We start from the raw sequence: 25,699 nt of genomic DNA on the forward strand, positions 1-25,699 counted from the left end.
GGAGGGTCAGAGCAAGGGGATTGTTTCTAGTAAACAGAGACAAAGGTACAGTGGAATCCCGATGACTCGAACCTTCGCTCTCTCGAACCTCGCGCTAACTCTAACTAAAATCCGCGTGATTTCCGATATACATTTACTGCAATTTTACCCTCGATAACTCGAACCTCCCGCTAACTCGAAGCAATTTTCGTTTCCCTTCGGATCATTTTCGACATATTTTAACCCTAAGCGATAACTCGAACCACATCTGTTAATACGTGACCAATCAAAACAAACAGTGTACTATAGGCCTAAAAATCTACTTACGCTACGTTGTGATTTCTGAAGTAATTGACTGTGCCATTTTCACTCGACTTCTTTATAATTAAATTTGATTAAGATATATACTGTACAAATAAGGAAGAAAAAAAAAACCAGTGAACGTTTTTCTTTAATTTCAACCCCGATAACTCGAACCTTTTTCAATTTCCCTTGAAGGTTCGAGTTATCGGGATTCCACTGTATATGTGCGTGGTATTCATGTGTGCACTTCCCCAGCTTCAGCTTTGCGAAGTTGTCATTAAAATCCGTCAATCCTATTAATTCACTTCAAATTCTTCACCAACATCCTTTAGCTTCCTGAGGACCTCGCCAACACAATAACCCTTTGCACTGGCTACACCAAAGTGATACCCCGTGTAGCATAGTGGAGACTGAATGAGATTTAAACCCTCTCCAGGAGAAAAGGAGGGGGCGTTGAATTAGAGGACGCTTTTTTTTTTAATTGTACATATAATTTACGTTATGGATATTAGTACCTTCAAGAAGTAGTATGAAAACTAAATATTGATTTGCAATGATGATATTGTACGTCGGTAACTACAGCACTCATATATAAAGTTCCTCCCTGTCTTCAGATCATTTCGACGAAAATTTATGAAGCAATTTTAAGTTGTCAGAGAGAAATACCCCAACCCTCCCCCCCCCTTACCTACAAACACTCTCTATTCACATGTAAAGGTAGCATTGAATTGAAATTCAACGAAGTTTATAGACGTAATCCCTGGTGTAAGAGAGGAATGGTCAAAAGGAAGTGATTTCCATACCAGCACAATATTTGAGTATGGACTATTGTTCCAAACACTTACCTACTAATTGTGAAACCTGTTACTCACAACTCGAGCTCGACTCATAAACTAGTTGTTGAGGGTTTATAGTTTTTATAGTTTTTAATCAACGCCAGACATTGGTTATTACGATCATCGCCACCTTCAATTTTACCTCCATTTCACAACAGCACATCTAATTCAGGTTAAAAGGATCTGGATTAAAACTTGAATGTTAAAATACCAAATTATGAAATTCGTAAAACATTGACGTATTTCAAAATACCCCTACCCGGTAAATTGATTTTATACGAACAACGCTTAAAATCTCAGTCCGCTCTGACATCAACTCCATCAGGTATTCTGTACAACTTTGAAGATTTATGGATACAAAGAACCAATTAAGCTCGCGATTGCTACATGACATAACAAGATGTGCAAGTACCATCACAGTTGTACGCTTACAACTTTTTTCCTTTAATTTTGGTCTTCTTCTTTTGTTTTGCGTAACCAAATGTTCAAAGAAGAAACCGCTCGAAGCCTTTAACTCCCATGAGCGACCAAGATAGAATTTCTCCTTAAAATATCAATACAATGTCAAGCACCCAAGTGATGAGAATAAAGAAAAATATCAATAAGGGGATTATTAGTTGATCCAATCGCAAATTCTCCAAAATAACACCACAAGAACTATATGGCAGACAGTAAGGAGAATTACTAATGAGATCTTGGGAGTGAGAGAGTTAATTTTTTTTCAGGCTTCTTTCCCTGCAACTCCTAAATTGCTGCTCACCTGTAAAGATAATTCTATCATTTGTAATCACCTACAGGTCCGAATATGATTCACTTCATTTATCTGTGAACAACGCGGCTCATGTAAAAAGCTGTAATCCAAGGAGAGCATTAAAAAGTATTGAACTTGATTGGCGATCTCGTAGAGCACTGAAGCACAAATTAAAAGGAAGAAATTACAGAAACGCGCTTCAGTTTTGATAGGACATCGCGTCTAATGATCAAAATAGGGCAGAGAATATTGGCACATTATTTCCTTGTAGTAGTCATTCGATAGGAAAACTTCAATCACCAAAAACTAGTCAGTTTTCAATATTTTAAGTTTCCATTGCGTCCTCAATGTCCTTTGGTGTTTCCACAGGCGGTGGTAATATTGCGGGCTCATATGTCCACTTTGGGAAAATCCGTTTATACAAGTTCATACAGACAGTGTCTTGGGCTTTGATCATTCCGTCGAACACGCACTTCATGTGACCATGTGTCCCTGCAGAAAAACGGAAATGTTAATTCGCTGGAATAATGATTGAAAACCAGGAAGGGGAGTGGTAGCACTTATCAACTGAGATTTAAGGAAGAGTAAAAATTGCACATAGGAATAAAACAACATAGCATCTGATTCAACAAAATAACATAAACAGTTAAATGTAGTGCACCACTGTTGTAAACTGCTACATCCAAGACACACCTAAAGGTTCCCGGATATGACCTCTTCTCCCATATTTGGTGAAAAGTTCCACGGGCTTGAACCAATGAATATCCTCTGAAATAAACACAGAATGGCAAATAACGTCGCGCTATTTCTAAATTCGGTCCGCGACGAAAAAAGAAAAATAGGCGTAGACAAAATGGGCGAAAGACAAATTATTCATTAGCGATATAAAATCTTAGCGTCGTGAAGGAAAAAAAAGCGCACAATTTTCCTCGCACGACAAAAAGAGAAAAAAAAAATAAAAGAACATAACTGATGCATTAAAAAGGCAACTTAAGAATAACTCTACACTCAGACTGAGACAGTCTTTGTCCTCATACAAAACTAAGATTACAATCAGATTGCCAAAAAATTCATTTCCATGGAAGTCGCAAAGTAGCAGACTTCGCGTTCAATAACAGCAGCAGCACTCACCTCTATTAAAGAACATGTAACGAAGGACTACTGATCGTTTGTTGATCTTAAAAGGATGTCCACTAAGCACAATCTTTTTAGCAACAATTCTGTCCGGATCGACTTTGTACAATGATCCTGTACCAACCAAGGTATGACAACCTAAAGAAACATCGGTCTTTATTAAGAAAAATAACACGAGGTACATCCGCACGCGAACAAAGAACAAAGTGATTGACATCTTTTAACCAACGTGGAGATTTATCTTAACAACTTTCAAATAATAGGTTTATCAGATGAAGAGAAATAAACAAACCAAATAGGAAACCGAGGATGACAAAGGATAGAGAAGACTGAATTGTGTTGTGAGGAAGACGAACATGAAAAAATTTCTACATCAAGACTATGACTTTTCTGTATAATCTTTCCAACAAGAGGACTCACGCACGGTGTAGGCAACGATAGCGAAAATAATAGCTTGCATCAAGATAACTATTAAACATGAAATTTTCTCCATCTTTACTAGAGGATCTTTCGTCACCACTCACTCATGGTGTAGAACACTGTATTTTCTAATGGAAATATAAATTAAATAGTATAATATATAACTTTGTGACCTTGAGCCTTACTTGTGTGATTATCCTGTGTGAACACGAGGACTGGTGCTGGAGGAAACATAATTGGTGCGTACAAAGTCGCCACAAATGCTCCTTCTTGAGGCATAAAACGTTCAAGCTAAAAGAAAACATATTAGAGAGACTCAGTCAGCCCGGTCGCGAGAGAAAATTTACTCCTGTAACGACACCGCAGTAAGGTAGTAAGAATTGTGATTGCTTTGATCGAAGCCCTCATCGTGAACCGAGTACCTTAATAACCTATTACTAACTACTTGACTGCCTGTCTGTCCTCCAAACCGACTGACTGACTGACTGACTGACTGACTGACTGACTGACTGACTGACTGACTGACTGACTGACTGACTGACTGACTGACTGACTGACTGACTGACTGACTGACTGACTGACTGACTGACTGACTGACTGACTGACTGACTGACTGACTGACTGACTGACTGACTGACTGACTGACTGACTGACTGACTGACTGACTGACTGACTGACTGACTGACTGACTGACTGACTGACTGACTGACTGACTGAATGAATGAATGAAAGCCAGTTTATTCCAAATTCATTATTAAGGCACGATTTCTTTCCTTTTTTCCCTTCTATTTTTCGGCAACACGAGCAGGAACCCCAAATGCTTCTCCTGCAAGAAGCAGGTTCTCCGTTCACGAATCGCAACGAAGCGTCACACGCGAAATCAAATCAGTTTGACACTTTTCACCCTAACATCAGCATTTATATTCTCCATACTGTTCTCTATTATATTTCCTAAGGCGCTGATGAGGGAATTTGTTCGACAATCTAGCGATTTTTTTAGTTCGTGATCATTTCATTTATTCTTGTGACCCTTATGTTTGACTTAGGGATTGATTTTGTAAGGAGAAATTCCATGTAGATGCGAGTCACTCTTGGGCGTCAAATGGTCAGGGAAGGTATCATTCTTATCGTTTGATTAGCTCTTTGACACCAAATATACTTAAATTAACAACAGCATATCAAAAAGTTAATCAGCGTAGTCATACCTTGTGTTTATCTCCCGATGTATGCTGGGAAAAAACGGGGCACGCCGTAAATCTTCGGAAGCCACAATGAAAGATCAATCTTTCCTAGAGGTGATAAGTCGTTTACATAAAAATATACCACATAAGAGTCTACATCATTGTTCTAGAGCAAAAGAAAAAGACAACTCCAAGAAAAGACCAGCCTGCATTGCACACGTACAAAGTGGACTGAAGGTGGAAGGCGGACGTTTAAGTGAGCACCGTGCAGGAAGAGAGCATAGTGCCATTGGAGCTATGGTAACGATAAAGTGAAGGGAAAAACACTTGTCATCATTTCCATTTGAAGGGAAAACATCCAAAAAAAAAGAGGAAATACATTAGAGTAGAGGAACGGAGATATTTACTAACGTGAAAGTTGACACAGATTGCAAGAAATCAAATTGAAAAATTTGGGTTACACTGGATTTTTTTCCAGGGGCTTATTGAAGACAGTTCACGTAATGCAATGGTAGTTGCGGGTGAGCTGCAATTTCAGCACTTAAAAAAAAGAAGAAGCGTGAAAAAGTTCAGGCTTCGACGGGATTCAAACCCAGGCCTCTCAGATACTAATTGGGTGTTAATACAAACTGAGCTACAAAGCCACATGCTAAAACAAACCTTGGATCTCACTGGCTCGCTGAATGTTGGATGTCTCTTGAGCACAAAATGGACCACGGACATCTAAAAGAAGAAAACATGCAAAATATCAGTTAACAAGAAGTATTTGAGGAGAATTCAAACCGATACAAAAACTCAAGCAACATTGGCTTGTCTGAGTTTTCAAAAAAGGCGATTCTTACTTTTTGCTCGTGTGGAAGAAGTCCAAATATCACCAGAGGAGAACTGGGGTCAAGTGAATCTGGAGAAAGGAGATGCATATAGCGAGCAAAGTCAACAATCTTGTTTGTTATGTCTCAAAAATACCCTCGGCCTCTTTAAAGCAGCCGGAAGTAGAAGAATAACCCAAGAAGAAATTGAAAGACAAATATATGGTCACTTTCTGAAGCACTTCACTTACGCTGAAACTGGGTGGAGATGTATCGTCAAAATGAATGGGAAAAAATATTCAACTGGTGTAAAGAACACTTAACTCAGTGATCGAAATCATTGGGTTTAAAGTCCCAGGTAACAGACCCTGATCCCCACGCTTCAGTTAAAATCAAAATAAAGAAAAACTTCACTTAACAAAGTAGTAAAAAGCTAAACGCTAAACGCTAAACAAATTAATTCTTATTTTTTTAATTTACAAAACAATCGCTGAAAAATCAACAACAAACTGACTCCAAATTAATCTTACCCATAAACGCCCGCGGGACATTAGAAATGTGAACAGTCACGTACCATCCAGGCTAAAATAATAAAGATATGAACATAAATATGAAGGAAGACTTGCCAGCAAAACCTTGATATCAAAAATTTTAACGTATCACTGCTGGTTACATAAAAAGATGGCGCGTTAGAACAATACACACAGCATACATAGTCACATCACACATTTCAGTGGCAAAATATAGAGCAGAATTTGGAGTTTTATCAAAATTACGTGCACTAGTTAATACAACTGTGTGTTTTCAGCACCTTTCTAGTTGATTTAATGTAATGATAATACAGGACGAATCGCATTCTTAAGGGGCAACGACTATAACTTTGGTTTTTTAATGAGTTACACGGGCTACCGCATGGTGGGTTAAACTGTAACCAAGGTATACCTGTGCGCCATCCACCTCATCTTCTTCCATGACTCGTTTCTTTGTTCGTTTGAAGTTCTCAAACTGAAAAATTCTGTGAACATAATTTATGCAAAATAACGAGTTAAGTGCAATCACAATCAACTACGTGTTGACGTTCATTAAAATCACCTAAACTTAACACAGACGAAATGACAAGGCCAGGGCCTCCTTTATACCGCTGAAAAACATCTAGAGCTTCAAGGAGAGAAAGAGGACCAAGATCAAACTGTTCTGCATGTACACTTCATACCCATCCGAAAAGTGGCGAACGAGTGAAATCAAAACCTGACATTCTTAAAAATACTACTAAGTCCCACTCTGAAAATCGTACCTAAATTGCCAGGTGGTGCAGGCTCGCAACGTACCTTGCATAATCCGATGGAAGATTTTCCTTTGGATCCCAAGGCGAAGTACGGAAACTTTTTAGACCGCGGTATCTGTAAATAAGCAAGAGAAAGAACGATCCAATCAATTATTCAGCACACTATATAAGCACTGGCAAAGTACAGCTGTAGAGCATGTTACGTCTGTTCGGCAAATATATACTTAATCACTTTGGGGATCTCTGCGGTTGAGTCAAATGTATGCTACTCTTGGACCCCTTGGCTAATTGACAAGAATTGAACATTCGAGTAAGTTCTTGCTCAAGTTCTCTGGTGTTTCCGACAAGGATCAGGAGACTTTTTTTGCGACAACGCATCAGAATTTAGGAAAGATGTATTAAGAACAGCTCGTCTACCACTTTTTTAATTACACACTACCTCTGAAATCGAACGCGTGCCGGTTGATCCATTGGTGTATCCATTTCATCAGGAAACATTTCATTTTCCCTTTCCGCTCGCATTTTCTCTAATCTGGAAACAAATTTTTATTTGTATCAAATATTGGGTCATCTTACAAAGAGTTGTTAGTATACAGCGATGCACTAAACACCTTCATGAATAATACTGAACAGCGAACCGCAGCTCTTGAATGTGTTATTTATTTCATTAAAGTTTTTTTAGCACTTACTGGCCTCTTTCTTCATCTACATCAATGTCTTCATCGTATTTACTGTCCTCTGTCTCCGTAGCAGCGACGCTTACCTAAAATTAGGAAACAGGGAATTATGTGTAAATTTTCAAAAATAGAGAAAAAAACATTATTTTTCAAGACTGAATAGCTTAGCTGCTGTAGCTTATTTGCTTTAAATGAGTGAGGGGATACGTCTGGAAGTGCCGGTACGTCTTCTTTGTGGGCCAGAAGTCCGGTGCCAGCAAACATAAACAGCTCCAACCCTCCCCCCTCCCCTCAGTTGTATGTCTGGTTTCTTGGAGAGATCGACGGTACCCAATAAACAAGCCTGGTTACGTAAAGTACTGTCTGATAACCATGTCTCATGACCAAAAACGCTACAAAATGACCCTGAGTAGGGATCAAACGGATACTATCGTAGATTAGCATGTTAACTACGTGCAGCTGTACATAAAACTCTTGGAAAAATTTTCATTTCTATTTTTTAAATGACTATTACCCAAAAATCCAAAACTTATCGTTCAGTAAAGAGTAGGAAAAAGGAAAAATAGTATGATTGCTTTTTTTACTTACTGTTTCGTACTCTTCGTCTTCATTGCGCTGCAAAGATATGAAATAGACGACACTGCGATCAGAACCTTCACGTGCAAGTTACATAGCGTACTAAAAGATTTCATAAATACTAAAGATAGAACGCGCGCTCTCATTAGTCGTTAGGTGTGTTTGGATGAGAGGATGTAAACATGGTTGTGCCGTTACGCTTTCACTGTTTCCTGGAGCTCTTTTACAAAACCAATAAAGGACTCTATCGCGCCTAAGGTTTCCATAACTTTCTCGAATTCTCCCAACCCCCTCGTGTTGAGGTAACGCTCTGTACGAAGAGGAAAAGGTCTATTGCTTGAGTAAATTTTGTTGTCGTTATAGCCGTTGATATATTGCTGTTGTTAATGTGGACGCTCCTGTTTTGCTGTTCTGTAAAGATTACACAACTATACCGGAAAAATGGCCACACATTATAAGTTCCAAAAGGGTTCAAGAGGAATACGTCGTCAATAATAATCACCAGAAAATATTGCAAGTGTACCAAACAGTTTATGAACAGACAATGACTTGAAGACAGACACGCACGCCCCCAGCTATTTCCGCGCCTAGCCTAACACGTTCCAAGCCAAGAATCGCTACAGGTTGTTTGGTTCAAGGGAACCAATTTATACCGCAGCTGCACTTACAAAGCCCCATGGGAAATGTATGGAAAACGGTAGGGAGAATATGCACACTGATGTTAGAGTGAAAAGGGTTAAACAGGAGCAAGATTTGGAAGCATAGATGACTGCCGCCAAAAAAGGATTTTAGCGCATATTACCATGGAATCATCACTATCACTGCCTTCCATTTCTTCCTCAAACTCGTCGTCATCTTCATCGTTGTCGTCATCATCCGGGCCTTCTTCATCATCACTATTTGTGATCCATGCGGCCTGGTAGTCAGAGGTTCCTTTGGGCACCCTCTTCACAACTTTCTTTTCTTGGCGGGCCTCTGCTAAAAATCAAACGCAATGCAGCGATAGTTGCGAGTCAAAACACAAATTAAAAAGCAAATGCTCAAGCATACGAAGCATTACAATGTAAATTTCAATGCTTTGTGCTTGAAATAGTTTGTAAATTTTGAGGAAACGGCGCCAAAGGTCTGGTTCTCGCACACTACAGGCTTTCCCGGAATCGCCCGCGAGGAATGTGCCGTCATATCCCGGTGGTCCTTTTGTAATACCTTACACTGTAGCTGTAATGGCTATAAGTTCCCAAGAGGCGCAAAAAAAAGTGCGGAAAATAAACGGCGTTTCCATAAGCTTCGGCGCTTGCAAAATCTTTAAGAGGCTCGTTCTTCATTCTAACTCCAAAAGAGGGTTTAGCCGTCTAGGCTTTTAATTTCAGTTGATTTCACTTTGGTCGAGGGCAATCGCTTATGGTCAGTCTAATGCATTATTCATCAAAAAGGACGATCTCTCTTTATTGTATAAAACATAATCATTGTCACACCAGACCTTCCGCTTCCCTCAGCTCTTCATCAGTTGGCCATGTTTGTTCTCCTTCCATCGGGTCAGGCTCGACTTCCGACTGAAGTGATTCCTGAAAGGCTATGTCAGCTCGAGCTATAAGCTTGATGTCTTCATCCATGGAAGTTGTTCCTTCCTCAGTATCCTGCAATAATGTGCGGTAATACAATAAAAAAAGTTAAACTTCCAAAGGATTATGCTACAACTATGATATCACGACAATGCACTTCTTTACTTTTCTTGAGCGAAAATGGTATTTTGTGGCCCATCATTGCTCTTTATTCAAACCTCATCTTGTTACTTTGTTTGAGGAATCTCAAATAGCATATGGCATTTTTAGCATTTTGTTGTCCATCACTGCACTTTATTCAGATCTTACTTTGTTACTTTGTTTGAGGAATCTCACGATAGACAGAGGATAGTGACCGATAGAGTGTACAGAGTATGTGTTATAATATATGAAAGAGAGTTTGGGACAGAGGAAAGAATGCACCTCCACGGTTACATAGAATGAGTTTTGTGTTACGTCCTCCATAGTATTAATGCTATCACGTTTTAAAGAATAGATCTAAAACGTTCGATATTTCAAAATATTAATTTGAAGGAAACGCAGCTACGTGCGCGAAATGAATTTAACAAAAATTCATGCACAACCAAAATAGCATACAAACAAAGTACTAAGCCGGAACAAAAAAAAAGACAAAAATTTACCACAGCCATTGATTCCCCTCTAAAACCTGAAGACTTTTTTCTTTTCTGCCACGGAAATGGGTCTGCGGGAGCATCAATCTATGAAACGAAGACAACAAGTGTAAAAGAAATTTGTTGATAAGCGCGATACAAATGATCTATTTCTACGAGGCCTTTAGAAATACTAATTATATTCAAGCATTGTTGCAAGTACCCTGCTAGAATACCTACTTGTGACATTTGAAAATCTCCATATCCCGGCAGATGAACCAGCCTGTTCACTGAAAGGTTCTTCCCTCTGACAAAACCACACACCTTCAGGGTGCCCCTGGGGACATCTGTCACCTCACTGTTGGGTTCAAATGTTGTACTTTCAGCTAAAAGGTGGGGACGTATATCACGGAAATGGATGACTCTTTGATGCTGATTGGATATCAATCTCAGTGCTACAAGAGCATCCTAGGAGAAAATGATCTCGCAAAAGTAAAATACGTGTTAACCTTTTAACTCTCAGAGGTGATTGAGAAGTAACTTCTCCCTATAACATCCATACACTATCCAGCAAATGGGTAATGAGAATACTGAAACTTATCATATAGGAGTTGTTTTTCTTGATCTAACACCAAATTCTCCAAACTCATTTAAAAGGAAATGTGTAGCAGCTAGAGGGGAGAATTAACAATCAGATCTTGGGAGTTAAAGGGTTAAGAAAGAAACCACTGAATAAAAAACCAAAGAATAAAAAAGGGAAATATACATGACAACAGAAATCCAACATTTGAGTATTACTTTACCTCAATCTATCAGGTACTATGGAAAAAGTAGTCAGGTGATGAGCAGCCCTTATGTGTAAACTGCTCCCTAATAAAAGTTTTTGATGTGCAATGTACATGTACTGTAGTGTTTTGTCAGTGTATTCTCACCTGTGAGGATTCAAGGTTGTGAATTTTATCCCTGGGAAATCTGAAAAAAGAAATAAAAAGTGTGCATGCCAGCTCATTTAATGACCTCAGGCAAAGATTTCAAACCTTGCATACAAATTTCAGAGGCAAAGGCAAATATTTCAAACTTTACATACAGTACATCACTGACTGAACACTAAAGTGTTAACTAAAGTAATACCAAGTAGTGCATACAAGTACAATTGACCCTAAAAATGTAGATTTGTCACATTCACTGTACAATTATAGCAGAGCTCACAGAGCGTAGCCCCATAATTATGCAAAATAGTAGTAACCCATCAAGCCGAAAAAATTTGGATGTATGACTGTACAACCGTACGACTAACCATACAAGGTGCTACTTTTAGCATGTGCAGCCAACTGTACCATGGGCACTATCTTATAATCAGTCCTCTACACAGACACGGAGAAGTTGCGAATGAAAATCCATTAATATTACCACACACTTTATCCATAGTAGGGGCTTTAGTTTTGTTGAAGAGACGTGCAGGGAAAAAAAATGCGAGCTCCGCTTTTAGGCTTGCCTAAATCGATATATTTGTACCAAAACTAAAACATGTTCAATACACCTCATCAGCTTTGATTTACTTAGTATAAGCTACATCCCAATAGTAGTAAAACCAATTATGGCAACCCCAAATGATATTTTAAGTGTATGATTTTACACCTGTATGTTACATGTATATGACCACTATCAAAATGAGATCAACAAGGTTTTAATCAAAAATAGCATAGTACTGACAGACATGTACCTCTTTTCTACTATCTTTTGTATGTGTTTCTTTACATCATTTCGTTTCTTTGATGGCACTTCCTCCAGACCCTGGAATAAATTGTACACATCCACATTGGTGACAGTGAGTGATGTTTCAAAAATCTGAGTACATGTAGAGTGATAATGATGTCCTTTGACCTTGTCAAACTTTCATTTACACGTACAGTCACTAACAACACTTCTCTCCAGGACTTTCCTCATGCAAACTATCCCTCCACTGTAATGTGCAAACAGTCCAAGGAACAGTGACTTAAAACATTTTCCTACATACTGTGAAGACACCCGCAAGTCAAAAAAAAAAAAAAAAATTAACACACATAAAGTAAATGTACCTACCTGAACCCCAAGGAATGATGTTGGTAAGCCTTGTGCAAATATACAGGATAGACATTTGTCACCAAAGGAATCCAGTGGATGAGTGGCATTCAGAAGAAACAGAAGAGAATCTGAAACCTTAAGTTGAAAAACATAAGTTTTTGTCAGTTTGTCAATCATCTAATAATGAACACCTAACTATAAAACCATGAAATATCAACTATGGCAACATTAAATGTCTCAGAATATACAGATTCCTGCATCATCCATATAGCAAATTCTCAGAAAATGTGTTGAAAATATGTCTGGTTGCAATTATCAATCAGTTCAACTATGAGAACTTTATTTGCTACATGTAATAGTGTATCACCACACCATTCACCTCAAGGTTCAAGTGACACCATATCAATCAACAGCATTCTGTAAATGGTGTTTAGGAAATTACCCCAGGGGCCTATCATTATTTTAATTAAAAAAAATTATGTAACAAACCTTTGCTGCATCCAAAACTGCAAACAGGTCCCCATACTTCAATGGAAGAAAAGAAAATCGCTGCTTCAGCTGCTGTGAACTGAATGAGTGAAAGAGGAATTGAATGCGCATTATTAATAATTGAGGTCTGAAGTCCCAAGCCTGGGGGCAGTGTTCCCACAAAAAAAAAAATGTGGTCAAGAAAATAACACATACATATACTACATGCCAGCATTTGTAACAAATTAAGGCTAAAAGTTGAGTAACAAACTTTAGCTCAAGCTGAACACTTGGCAATAATATGAACTAATTAAATTTTTGTGACACTACTTCTGAATGAAGCATCAAATTCAACTTTTATAGCTATACTATTTTGTATCAGTAACATGAAGAGAAGTGGACAATCACTGAGGAATAATATGGATGACCATTATGAAATTATTCTAATTCTAGATTGCAGTCTGGTGAAATATTTCTAAGTGTATGACTCTAAAAATTGTAGTTATCAAGAGTTACTGTACATGGTTGCTTAGCCACTCACACAAGGGTGGTAGTGTTTCTTGTGGAACAGAGGGAGCCATCGCTGTCACACTCAGTGAGCAATTTAAGAGCTTGGTCAACATCGCAATTGGATGACAGAGGAACAATTGCCTGACAGAAATTTAAAAGTGTAAAGTTACTATTTACAGGTCTCTTGACAACAGTCTGCAAAATGTTTGGAGTTTTGTGTTATCAAAAACGCTTTCATCTTTAAAACATGAAATCAAATACCTTACGAACAGCTATAGCTATAAACTTTGTGTGATTGCATTAGGAGGTAATCATGTGTGTAATTTTAATTAAGACCCACAATGATACTTGGCCAACTTTGAAATATCTCTCAGTGTGCTACATGCACACTCTTACTAAAACCAAAATAACCAGACAAATACATGTATTATTTCTTTTTACGAGACTACTACATAAGAGCATGAATCTCATAATTCTGCTGCAATAATTTGCCTGCTGTCAGTTTATTTGAAATTTTTCTTTCAAGCAGAATTTAAATTTATGTCCTTACATGTACATGCACATTTGCCAACGTATAAGGTCATATATAGTGCTTAGAAACATTAAAATGAACTTAATCATGTGGAGATACAAGCATGTAATACACATTAAATGAATGATAATATTTTATATTACAATTTTCATCATGATGGTTTAAATTTTGCCTTACGTAAAAATTTTTCCAACCAAGCTTTTTGTAAATTTTTCTATTCTTCAACAGAAGTTATACAGTAGGTATGATAACAAACAAAAATTGAGCGAATCAAACTACAACTTTCCTGACATTTCTCTCTTAAATGACACTCACAATAAGATGAGGAGGGCTTCCTTGCTTCCCTGTTTTTCTCTTTTGTTCCAATACTTCCTCTCTTCTTTTAACTCTTATCTGTTTAGCCTGTTTAAAACAAAATCAAAAACTTGTTCAATAAAAAAAGGGAAGTGACATGTCCATGTGTCAGTCCAGCTTTGCTGGAGCACAGTCCTGTTAATGGAGACTAAAGGCAGAACATAGCTGCTGGTGGTCCATTTAATACAAGTCATAAGATTGAAAATAAATAGTCCAAATAAATATTAAGGACAGAAATCTCTGAACACTTTAACTCCCATCAGTGACCAAGAGAGAATTTCTCCCTACAATATCAATACAATATCCAGTAGACAAGTCATGAGAATAAAAAAAAATATCAATTGGGGAATTATTAATTGATCAAAATACCAAATTCTCAAAATTACCATCCAAGAACTGTATGGCAAACAGTAAGGAGAATCACTAATGAGATCTTGGGAGTTAAAGGGTTAATTGGTAATTACCAGACCAGTTGACTTTATGTGCAAGAAAAGGGGCAGCTGAGATATTTACTCTGGGGCAAGATAAACAGCACAACAAGGGAGTTCATTTGATGGAGAGCCACTAAATAAAATCCATACAACTCAACCAGTTGCCTGAGATATTTACTCTGGGGCAAGATAAACAGCACAACAAGGGAATTCATTCAATGGAGAGCCACTAAATAAAATCCATAAAACTCAACCAGTTGCCTGATACATCCTTCAACTCTTTCACTCCCAAGTTGTTCTCCTTTTTGTCTACCATAAAGTTCTTCTGTTTGGAGAATTTAGATAATAATTTGGAGAATTTGGTAAGCGATCAACTGATCGCCTTATTCATGTTACTTTAATCACATCACTTGTCTGCTTGATATTGTAGAGATATTGTAAGGAGAAATTCTGTTTTGGTCACTTGTGGAAGCGATAGGCTTGAAGTAAGGAGCAATTCATCATAGCAACAATTTCCTAATGAAATATATTGCACAGTTCACTTAAACACAAATAACACCAACCTGGTGTCTACGATTGGTTTTCCCAACAGCTTGGCGAACTTTCTTTGAAATCACTTTGATTCCAACACGGCCTGAACGAGGACACAGTATGTTAGAGACGTTGACGTAAGTTGAAAAGGTGTCTACGTAAGCTTCATACCCACGGGCTTATTGCACGTATATGCAGAACAAATAACGCCATCATACGGTCTTACTAACAATCTTAATTATAATAATCTACATAATCTTAGAGTATGCTTTGCAGGCATGTACAATGTTAGAACGCTACATCGTAACTTCATCGATATAATACGAAGAAACGATCTTTAAGCGAGTCTTATCGACGAAGACCGAATTTAAAGAACAATACGATTGCAGAAAATGCTATCGTTGTTCAACTTAATAATTGTGGCCACAAATTAATTTTAACAGAAAAAGAAAGCATTTCTGAGGCTCTACAAGCACTGAAAAACAGTTTTCACGGAACATTATTGAAAAAACTGACATACAACCTTTGTTAGTCTTATCAACCTCGCTCTTGCTCCTGTGCCGTCCGTGTTTGTGTGTTTTATTTTGCTGTTTTAGTGGGCCTGATTTATGTCGTATACCTTCTTCAAGAGCCATTTTGTTTGTTTCAACACGTGCTGCATGAGAAACCGCTGACTAGGATTGAATGCTCACAAGTGAAAAATATGTAGTGTAATGGTCATATAGTGTTCTTAGAAGGGATTGGGTCATCACGACTGAGAAAAGATTGACAGGTATCAGACCTATGCAAATATGGTCTCGATCCACATCTTCTCCTTGAAAAAATCATCATCCTGTTTCCTGCGTGTACCATCCGTCGTATAAAGAGAAAGGCTTCACGTTCAACGAGCATATTTAGTACGAGCAATCAATTACAAAGTAATGCTTTTGGTCTGCGAAACTGTATATTGGATGGGATTCTCAGAACATCTTTTTAATGTTACGAACTCAAGACGAACCAAGTGAGGTAGGAGTGTTCCCTTTAAGATGTTCACACCCCGGTCCCCGCTTCAAAGCAATCTATCATGTGTACAAGAAATCTTACGTTTCTCTAGCTCGTTATGTGGTCATCAAATCGAAGCATAATCAATAACGCGATCGCAGTCGTAGATAATTTCGATCGCATGGGAAACATAATACCTAAGGTGATGGTTTATGTTATGGCATGGGCCCGTGGGCAGTAAATGATTAATTTGACTCGGCAACAGATGCCTTTTCAAAACATTTGAAAAAGAGGACTGGTTTCGAATCACATCGTAAATAAAAAGGCAAGTCTTGTGATTAAAAGAGAAATAAAGTTTGCATCGTAATTTTGACCCCGAAGACGCGTTGTAAATGGTAGCCGATTTCAGTGCAAGTCACGCAATTTACGATGTTTCAGGTTTTAAACTGTAGACAATACTTAAGTTGCTTATGGTCATTTATCCACATGCATGTTTTCAAAAGACACATTATAGCGGCTAAGCCCTTTTTTTGTCCGTTCATTTGAGTGTGCGCAGAGATTTTTTTCCATGTTTCACACATAACATAGCTTATGTAGATAGTGGCGACTAGATGCAACAGAGGCTGTAACACTTTCACACATGAAGAACAATCCTGACCTTTTTCAAAATTATAAACTTCGTGGAATTCTCTAACGCACATTCTTAATTACGCTCATTAAAAAGGAAAAAAAAAAAAGACTTGCTGTCACAGAAACTGTGTACCGTACCGTGGTGTATCGTTTCGGGGCAAAAGACTTAGAACTTTGCTTTCAGCTGCAGGCAGAAGAAAGCATGGTAAAATTTCCGCACAGCCCCATCCTACATTATGCATTCAGTTCTTGGATTATGAAAACAATTACAAAAACAATACATTGCCATTGGGAAAACAGATTTGTTTTAAAAAGTACGGGGCTGTGCGGAAATTTCACCGAAAGCATTAGCTTGAAAAAGCTTGAAAACAAAGATCATCGCGTTACAGTGAAAATGTTTATTCAAACATGACGAGCTTTGCGTCGGAATTAATTTTATGCAAATTAGCTGGCTGCACAGTCAATGTTCAGCCAGCTAATTTGCATAAGTAATTCAAGCCAAGGTTCGACGCCTCTTGGTGGCATGAGGTGTTCGCTGAACATTCCAGGACATCCGATAATCGCCACAGAAAGGTTAATGAAGCTCCCCTCGAATGAAATGGAAAAAACCGCAACTTCTGATGATTACATTTCTAATCATTTTCAAGATACAACTCTACTTTGTTCGCTCACTTTCCAGAAACAAGAGTCCAGAGTAATGCTTTATACAAACTTAACGGGTCTAATTCGAAAAAACCTTTGAGGCAGTACGCTAAGCTTATTTTCTCTGTAGAGACAGTAAATGTCTTAAAAAAGACAACAGTAAATCATTAACACAAGGTTCACAAATAGTCCTGACCAAATGTTACAGAAACATATAACAGGAACACTTTAAAACACGTAAAATGAAGAAACTCAAAAATAGCCAAAAAAGCGGCACCGGTAAAGCCGATTTCGCCTCCATGATCGAACACCTAAGCCTATTTAAGGTTAACTCCAGCAAACCCTTCTTTACACAGAACTTTTAAAGTCCAGAAACTGTGTTGATTAGATAATCCTCTCTGTTTACAAGCTTCGGCGCAATGCAACTATTCTTATAATGACCTTTTATGTGCGAAGGTGTTGGAACGGCATTTTTGGCTTTTCCGAAGACATCACTCCTGCCAAAACGACCATAACAGGGGAGAAGCTGGTCTAAAACACCGTTATTGCATTTAAGGTCATTGTTAACAAATTCACTGGTGTGAAAATCGTCTTACGCGTCTGCCGTGTAGGGAGGGTAAAGAAGAGGTTAAAAATAACACTCAGATATACACTACCCAAGAGGGTATAGAACAGATTAAATATAACCCTCGGGTATATACTAGCCAAGAGGGTTTAGAAGAGATTATAAGTGAATGGGTAAATTTCTTAAGAAACAGTGGTACTGCTGCTGGGGGAGTATAAAAAAGTACTGAATTTGCTTTTATCCACTGAGTTGATAACGTAAATTGGCCGTCACTGTAAAGGGTTTCTAAGCTAACGTTTCCGAGCGATCGAGGAATTGTGGGTTGTGTGTGCGTTTACATGCAGAAGATGGAGCTACGCTATTGGTGGCAACATGGTAACAAGAAAAACAAGAATAAATTAGTTGAATGAAAAGCATTCGTTGATACCGTGGGCAGTTAAGGGTGCCGATTTGAAAGAAAAATTTTTGTTCCAGAGTTTTGCGACTTTCTGAACTGCCTAGATGTAAGGAAAAGGCCGCAGAATGCCATGTGCTGCTTAGAATGATTAGAGAGATTAAAGTATCCAGCAACTAGTTTGGATGCGTCCATCCTCCTTTTCATTGAAGAATTTCCTAAAAAAATTTTCCTATCATGAACATGCATTACTATATTTTTAAATCCCTTTGGGCGGCTGGTATGGTACAGTTGGCAGTTATAAGACAATGATGCATGATCTGTTTCATTTCATTTATTTCTACTTGCGAATACAACTTACGATAAATTTACGTAAATGACACGATACAGTAGCAATCATACTCTGTATTTTCTAGAAAAGAATCTTGCATGACCACAGGAACAAATTGAAAAGCTAACAAAAACCCTTAACTTTCCTTTTTCTGTGATAGATTTTCCCTTTGCTGCTATTTTGCTGAGGGACCTCAAAGGATACTCAACCCAGTGACTATGTCTACCTTTACGGCTGAGCAACTCAACTTTTTCAAATTCAGTGCCATCATTGTTGACGAATTTCCAAATGCTTTGCGACACGCATTTGTTAACATGTGGGACACTTTACATGGCCATACTCCAGGTTGCAAACTGTGGGACGATTCCCCCGATGTTCGAGGGATGTTCCTCAGTAAAGAAGGTGGGATGACCAAGGTTCCAACTGATCTATCTTTTAAAAAGTGGGACTGCACAGCTCTTCTGCAGGCCACCCTGTTTGCAAAAAGCTTTTCGAGGGTATACTGCGATGGAATCGCTCGTAATTTGAGTGATAAGTATGTAAAACCCCGTGGGATTTCTGGCGGATCCTTTCATCCATCTGTTCAAAGCCCATACGGAGACGATGCAGAAACATTTGCGTTAGCACTAGATCAACTCCGCTTGCTACGCAATACCCTCTTCCACTCGACTGGTACGGGAACTATTGATAAAACAACATTTGATCATTATATTCAGTTAGCCAAAGAAGCCTTCGAAGCAATCAGTTATGACGTTTCTCAGCTGGACTTTATTGGCACCCTGGCAGAAGAAGACTTTCCTACCTCTAAGGTGGAACAACTGGAGGAGGATTTAAAGAAAATGCGGGATACCTCCACTAAGCTTGAAGAAATTGAGAATACCCTTAAAGATATCAAACAAACTCTACAAAGAGAACGAGACTCAACAGGTTAGCTTCAGTCAGAGATGACACTTGTAGAAATCTGTGGATTCCATGCTCAATTAATAATTATTGTTTAATTTGCCTTGAACGCTTTGGCGAAAGGTACTATAGAGACCAATCTCTAGAATTTTTTTAGACACATTGCCCATCCTTTCATGATGAGCAGTAGTCAAGTTATTGGACCTTTTCTTCCCCTCTACACCTTCAGGCCAGCTCCTAGACTTTTGAACAGTTTGATTTTCGTCATGGAGTTTAGTGAAGCCAATTTGTTTTGGCCATAAGCCAAACCAGTTGATGACATTAAATTACACCCATCGCTGCTCCATATATTGAAAGGGACTTAGATTTCGTTGTTGTGGTCCGGCTTGTGTCGTATGTTTCAATAGGCGAGGTTATCGGATCAGATGTCAACTTTTTATGGCCGGATAGTAGCTGTTTAGGCACTAGTACACATTGATGCCTTGAAGACATTAAACTTTGCTATTTAGCCTCCTACAAATGGACCATACGAATTCATTTTCACTATCACTTTTCCTCGTCATGTCTTTCTTATCAGGTTCTGGGACTCCCATATCCTGTCTTCCAGATAAGAAACCGCTTTTCGTTGGTCGTGAACTGGAATGCGACGCCGTGTTAAATCCATTAGTTTCAGGAGACAGTCGGCTAGTCAACATTTGGGGTCCACCAGGATTTGGGAAAACGTCAGTGGCCATCGAGGTAGCACATCACTTGCGTGAGAGAAATACTCCTACGTACTTCATCTCTGTTCGTGGCGTGAAAAGCAAAGAGGAGATTGTCTCAAAGTTGCTAAGCATTTTCGCAGGCACCAATAAACAAGCAACACACTTTTCACCCTTCCACACAGTGATTCAATGCCTACGAGAGTTTCGAGATCCCTTTGTCGTGATTTTTGATAATGCTGACGATGTACTCGAATCAGGGAATGGGCCTCTGAGAGATGACATGCTCCAAGTAACACAAGAGATCCTGGAACAGTGCAATCTTGTTCGCCTTCTGTTCACTACGCGTGGGTCAATGGACTATCTGCACCATAGTGTTGCCATTACCGTGGTAAAAGTGGAAGAAATGGATGAAGTTTCCTCTTCTGAATTAGTAAGACTCCTGTTACCAGATGTTCAAGATGATGACTGCAAGAGAGTGGTGAGGGCTTGCGGCCGGGTTCCTCTTGCTATGAAGCTGATGTGCGGCATCATCAAGGAAGAAAATTTTTCAGCCACGAAGCTGTGTAAGGAGCTAAGAATTATCCCAGTGGTCGCTGTCTTGGACGATGAACGTTTACCAAATGATTTACGGCTGAGGAATATAATTGACAAATCCTACGAAAGACTCGCAATAGATGAAAGAAGGTCGTTTGTTTCGTTGGCCGTTTTTCCAGGTTTCTTTGGAATAAAAGAGGCTACAAGCGTGCTACGTGCAAGAGACACTCGAGTTACGACTAGATTCCTAAAGTCACTTCAACAGAAATCTCTTATTAATTACCACAATCATCGAGAGTCATTCTCTATTCACCCCCTCCTTCAATCCTTCATTGCTGAAAAGTGCTCAAAAGACGACGAAATCAGGAATGCATTCAACGAAGCACAACTTCGTTTACACGAATACTACGTCTCCTGTTTCGCAGAAGCCAATGAACAGTTTCTTACGGGGAATTCTGTTGAAGCCTTTGCAGCTTTTAGAAGCCAGCAGGATGGCATTATGTCATCGCTAGCCCATGGTACACGAAGCGAAGCACTTTATCGACAAGTGATAGACTCTATTTCCACTGGAGAGCTATTCCTTTACTTTCTACTATGTCATGAAGAGTTTTTATTTCACGATCTTTACGACACAGCATTAAAAGAGGCGAAGAAACAGGGAAACTTGTGCGACGAATATGCGTTAAAAGCTGCGAAAGCATTTGGTCACTTGGGTTGGTTTTTCGCACGTAGTCAAGTCTGGGACGAGTCAGCGCAGCCCTGGACAGGGAAGATGTTATGCTATCGAAGTGTCTACCAACTTCTTTGTGGCAACCTCGACGAAGGTGTATCTTCTCTTGAGATTGCTGTTGATCTTTTAAGCAGCGGCAGGTGTGATGAGCAAATTCTCAAAATACTCGCCAACCATATTTTAGCAGTTTACTACACGACGAAAGAGGATGAGGAAAGAATAGCATATTTCGAAAACCTGTGCCGCGTCGAGAGCCTTAAGTCAGAGTCGTCGAGTCGAGCGATCCGCTACCTTTTTTCAATGATGAGCCACCCAGTAGAAGAAATAGACCAAAGCGCTGAGTTGTCTAGTGTCGCTGAGCAGGATGCAACTATGTTTGCATTAATAGCAAAATTGCTGCCGAGCTTGTACAAAGTTTTCGCTAATCCTGAAGTCCAGAGGAAAGCAACGCTGATGACCACCAGTTTACTAAAACAGTACGAGATATTGAAAAGGTTATTTGAGAATGGAGCTCTTCCTTTTCAAGTTTTGGAATCTTGTTGTGATGCTTTACGAATCATGAACTTTGCTAAGGAAGCGGCTCAAGGTTTCCAAGTTATTACTGACTACCTGGACAAAGAAAATAGAAATAGTAGAGACGCTGCTAGAAATTTCCATTTTCTTGGCTTGGCGCATGAGAAAGCGGAGAATAGGACAGCAGCACTTGATTGTTTTAAGAAGGCCTTAGAAATTAGAGTGCAACTCTTAAGAGATGATTTTGATTGGAGCCACAGCAGTGATGACAATGTGGTCGGGGAAGCTTTTGATTCTTTGCTTGGCTGTTTGGAAATCAGAGTGAAGATTTCAGAAGAACTCCAAAGCCCTAATACCTGCAGCTTAAATGACCTCAAGCACACGTGTGAATTTCTCGGAAGTATTTTGAAATCTTTAGAAAATGTATCCGTTGGGCTTAGCAAACTAGAATTAGCGAGAAATCTAGACTCACTCGGTCATTGTCAGGTTTTATTGAAGCACTTCCAAGGAGCAGCGGAATCCTATGACCTGGCTGTGCGCAAGAGAGAAGAAAAAGCCGAGGATCATGTTCAGACGGCTTTTAGTCTCATGAGACTAGGTTGTGTATTGTTCCAGTTAGGTAGGAATACCGAGGCCGAAAATGCTCTTCAACGCTCGTTAAATGTACGGACAAAGTTACGGTTGGACGATGATTTGGATACCGCTTCTGTTTATTACCAAATTGGAGAAAATTATCTCATTATGGAGAATTTCCCAAAGGCTAGAGATGCACATAGCCAGGGTTTGGAATTAAGGATGAAACACCTAGGCGAAGATGTCCTTACAGCAGCCAGTTTTGAACGAGTGGGGATTACATATTTGAAGATGAGTGATTACAAATCTGCCCTGCAACCATTTCAGAATGCGCTTCAGATGAGAAAAAATCTTCTTGAGGACCACTTAGACACTGCGTCTAGTTACCATAACCTCTCCTTGACGTATTTGAAATCTGAAAATTGTTCAGAAGCCCTTACATTGTGCCAGCAAGCGCTGAGCATTCGACTTGGCTTGATACCTGGACACGAGGAGACCGCGACATCTTTCCATTTACAAGGATCAATCTATTGCCAAATGGGTGATCTCTTCATGGCTCGTGAAGCATTTTTGTCAGCTTTAAATCTGAGAAAGAATATTCTTGGTGCACATCGGGAAACTGCACTCACCTACCACTGCCTTGGTGAGGCTCAGTATAAAATGGGTGATTACAGCAAAGCACTAGACTCACTATTGGAGGCTCAAAAGTTTAGACGCGACCTTCTGGGTGATCATCCCGCCACTGCCACTACATTAGAGTTGCTTGCTCGCACGTACGAAGCATTGGGAGCAGAACACTTGGCACATGATTCTCTACTAAGGGCGGGCGCAATGAGAGAGGAACTGAGAAGAATGACGCTCGACCCCTTAACGACTAATGAGGATACGTGAATTTTGTATTACTTTAACAATGCATATTGTTAACGTTCCTACATACAAAGGAGGCTTTTGCAGTTGCGCTCGTAGAAATGGCACATCATGCTTTTAGCTGTGCCCAGATATTTTGATATTATATATCTGCGGAAATTAGGCTTGATTTCTCTGAATTTCTTGATTCTCAAGCAAAATGAAGCCAAAGCAGGGCAACTTAGGACAAAACAAGGACCAAACTCTTATCTAGTGACTGCAGGGTTTTTTTAAAATTATAATCCAACAATGTGTCGTCATAAATCTTACATATCGTCTTATTCTTCAAGATCAGCCTAAAGCTCATGTCTTTTTGCCTATAAGATTCGTCGGAAGGTCAGTCTAAGGATGAGCCTGATAATGTTATATAAGCATTGATTAACAGCCTTACACTACATGTAGCTTGTAAAAAGTCCACGAGAACTTCTTCCTGTACATCGTTGTAAGATGTGTTGATTATTGACAATTATTTCACGTATCTGTATTTGTATTTTAAGTCATCTTACAGTCAACTCTCGCCTTGCGGATACCTCGTTATTACGGACAACCCATCACTGCTGACAACAGCCAGCCCTCCAGCGAAATGTACAAAGAAATGGCTGAAATAAACTCCCGTTAGTACGGACTCTCGCTTTCAAGGTAATGCGGACACTTTCATGCTCTTTCCCTAGAGTTTTCCCTCTTTTTTCCTCCAAAAATCCTGACTGACAGAATATAAAGCGACATTACGATGAAGGAAAATAAAGAAACCATTCTTCAATTGGGTGCGAACATGAGAATTTCCTGCTTGCGGCCGGATCTTTTTCCGGTTCGTGAGACCACGTTAGAAACTTTATGTTTGTGTGGTTACAGTTCAAAATGACTAAAAATTACAAATTACCAAATTACAAATTATTTCATTTGTTTAGATACAAAATAATTTATTTTTCTCTGGAACCCCTCTATTGCAGACTCTCGCTATAATGGACACTAAATTTCCCCCCGAGGGTGTCCGCAATAATGGGAGTCGACTGTATTTTAACATTATATTTACTTAGTATTGCCGGTGATATTAAATTCTCTTACTTCATTTACTGTCTTATTTCGTGTTTCTTTTCATTCAATTTGATGGCCCATTCCAATTGCTGAAATTGACTGAATTTTGTTGTTTGTTGGAGAACTCAAATTTATCTAATCTGTGCTTCGGTACCTGTAGAAAGATACGAAGGTTCGCTCCTCTTGTAAGCCTGCGACGAACTTTCTAAAGGAATGACGTATTCATCGTCATCTTCTTTAGACTTTGTAAGCGGTGTATAAGCTTGAGAATTGTCGACTGATATGTTAGAAACGGGTGAATCGGTGAGATGCATATGCATATTTATGTAATCCGAGGTCTTTCTTTGATTGACGTACTCGTGTTCGTCTTCTTTAAGAGCTTGACGCTTGCATACATTCTTGAGTCTGAACACTATCGCTAAGCACCTGTGGTAGAGAAAATGAGAAAAAAAATGTTTAGGATGTGTTGACTGGCACATTACCAGCAGACCACCGACCATTTTCCACTTTTTTTTCCCTTAAATAATGTATTCGCTATTTAAGTTAAATCGATGGGCATCATTATTCACAATTGAAATCATACCCTCGGTATAACTATTCTCAAACAAACGTACAATCGTCGTAGGTTGAAAAGACTTGACGTCTTCATTTTCCTCTTCTTGGGGATGTTCTTCTGTCTCCAGACTGCGATCGTCAATTGTTCCAGAAACTTGCAACTGAGTGGTAACACCCACAGGAATTCGAGCCAAAGTTAATATCTCTTGAGGCTGGTCGCTAAGAGAGAAAAAAGAAAATTCAAGTTACACTCAATGTCCACTTGTCTCCCTCACTTTTTAATCCCTTACAGAGAAACTAAACTAACATTCCTTGAATCATCACATGACCTTAATTAAGGAAAACGAAGTACTAATAGTGATCACAAAATTTTAGAAAAATCTAAAATCCAAGATTACCGGCAACTATTAGCTACACGAGGTAGAAGATAGCGTAAAGTTACTAAAAGAGCTTTCGCTATTCTAAAATACAAAAACAAGGAAGGAAAATTAACACTTATTTGCCGAAATGGAGGTGGCTAGAGATATAGAGAATAATACTTGAGCGCGTGTAGATATGGAATTTCTCTTCGAGTCTAACACGAGAAGAGAAATTCCATATCTAAAAGCAACCATGTATTAATTTGTTTATCATATAAACACAATAGCCCCTTTACTGACAAGAAAAGCCGACTTCATTAATGAATGAAAATA

General features: G+C 38.9%; 2 protein-coding genes across 3 annotated transcripts; one reads left to right on the plus strand and one right to left on the minus strand.

The window, feature by feature from the left end:
* Window positions 1-1,189: 1,189 nt before the first annotated feature.
* LOC131775675 (pre-rRNA-processing protein TSR1 homolog) lies at window positions 1,190-15,668 on the minus strand. Of its 2 annotated transcripts, none has more exons than XM_059091793.2 (25): window positions 15,538-15,668; window positions 15,047-15,117; window positions 14,014-14,100; window positions 13,198-13,307; window positions 12,678-12,756; window positions 12,207-12,323; window positions 11,848-11,918; window positions 11,057-11,096; window positions 10,365-10,592; window positions 10,155-10,232; window positions 9,432-9,588; window positions 8,754-8,926; window positions 7,964-7,990; window positions 7,388-7,461; window positions 7,138-7,230; window positions 6,742-6,813; window positions 6,356-6,428; window positions 5,944-5,995; window positions 5,447-5,505; window positions 5,265-5,327; window positions 4,629-4,712; window positions 3,609-3,714; window positions 3,001-3,141; window positions 2,563-2,637; window positions 1,190-2,361 (listed from the first exon to the last, which is right to left on the minus strand). In XM_059091793.2, exons 1-25 carry the CDS (start codon window positions 15,647-15,649, stop codon window positions 2,195-2,197), a joined length of 2,409 nt encoding a protein of 802 aa, XP_058947776.2. In that variant the 5' UTR covers window positions 15,650-15,668; the 3' UTR covers window positions 1,190-2,194. The 2 variants fall into 2 exon arrangements, with proteins under 2 accessions (XP_058947776.2, XP_066017631.1); XM_066161534.1 differs by having other exon boundaries at window positions 8,754-8,929.
* Window positions 15,669-15,816: 148 nt separating this feature from the next.
* Window positions 15,817-24,456, plus strand: LOC131770025 (uncharacterized). The gene is made up of 3 exons (XM_059085741.2): window positions 15,817-16,019; window positions 18,718-19,484; window positions 20,035-24,456. The coding sequence occupies exons 2-3, from the start codon at window positions 18,776-18,778 to the stop codon at window positions 23,400-23,402; spliced, it is 4,077 nt and encodes a 1,358-aa protein (XP_058941724.2). The 5' UTR covers window positions 15,817-16,019; window positions 18,718-18,775; the 3' UTR covers window positions 23,403-24,456.
* Window positions 24,457-25,699: the final 1,243 nt, after the last annotated feature.

This window comes from Pocillopora verrucosa, chromosome 14 (genome assembly GCF_036669915.1).
Source record: "Pocillopora verrucosa isolate sample1 chromosome 14, ASM3666991v2, whole genome shotgun sequence".
NCBI classification, from domain to species: Eukaryota; Metazoa; Cnidaria; class Anthozoa; order Scleractinia; family Pocilloporidae; genus Pocillopora; species Pocillopora verrucosa.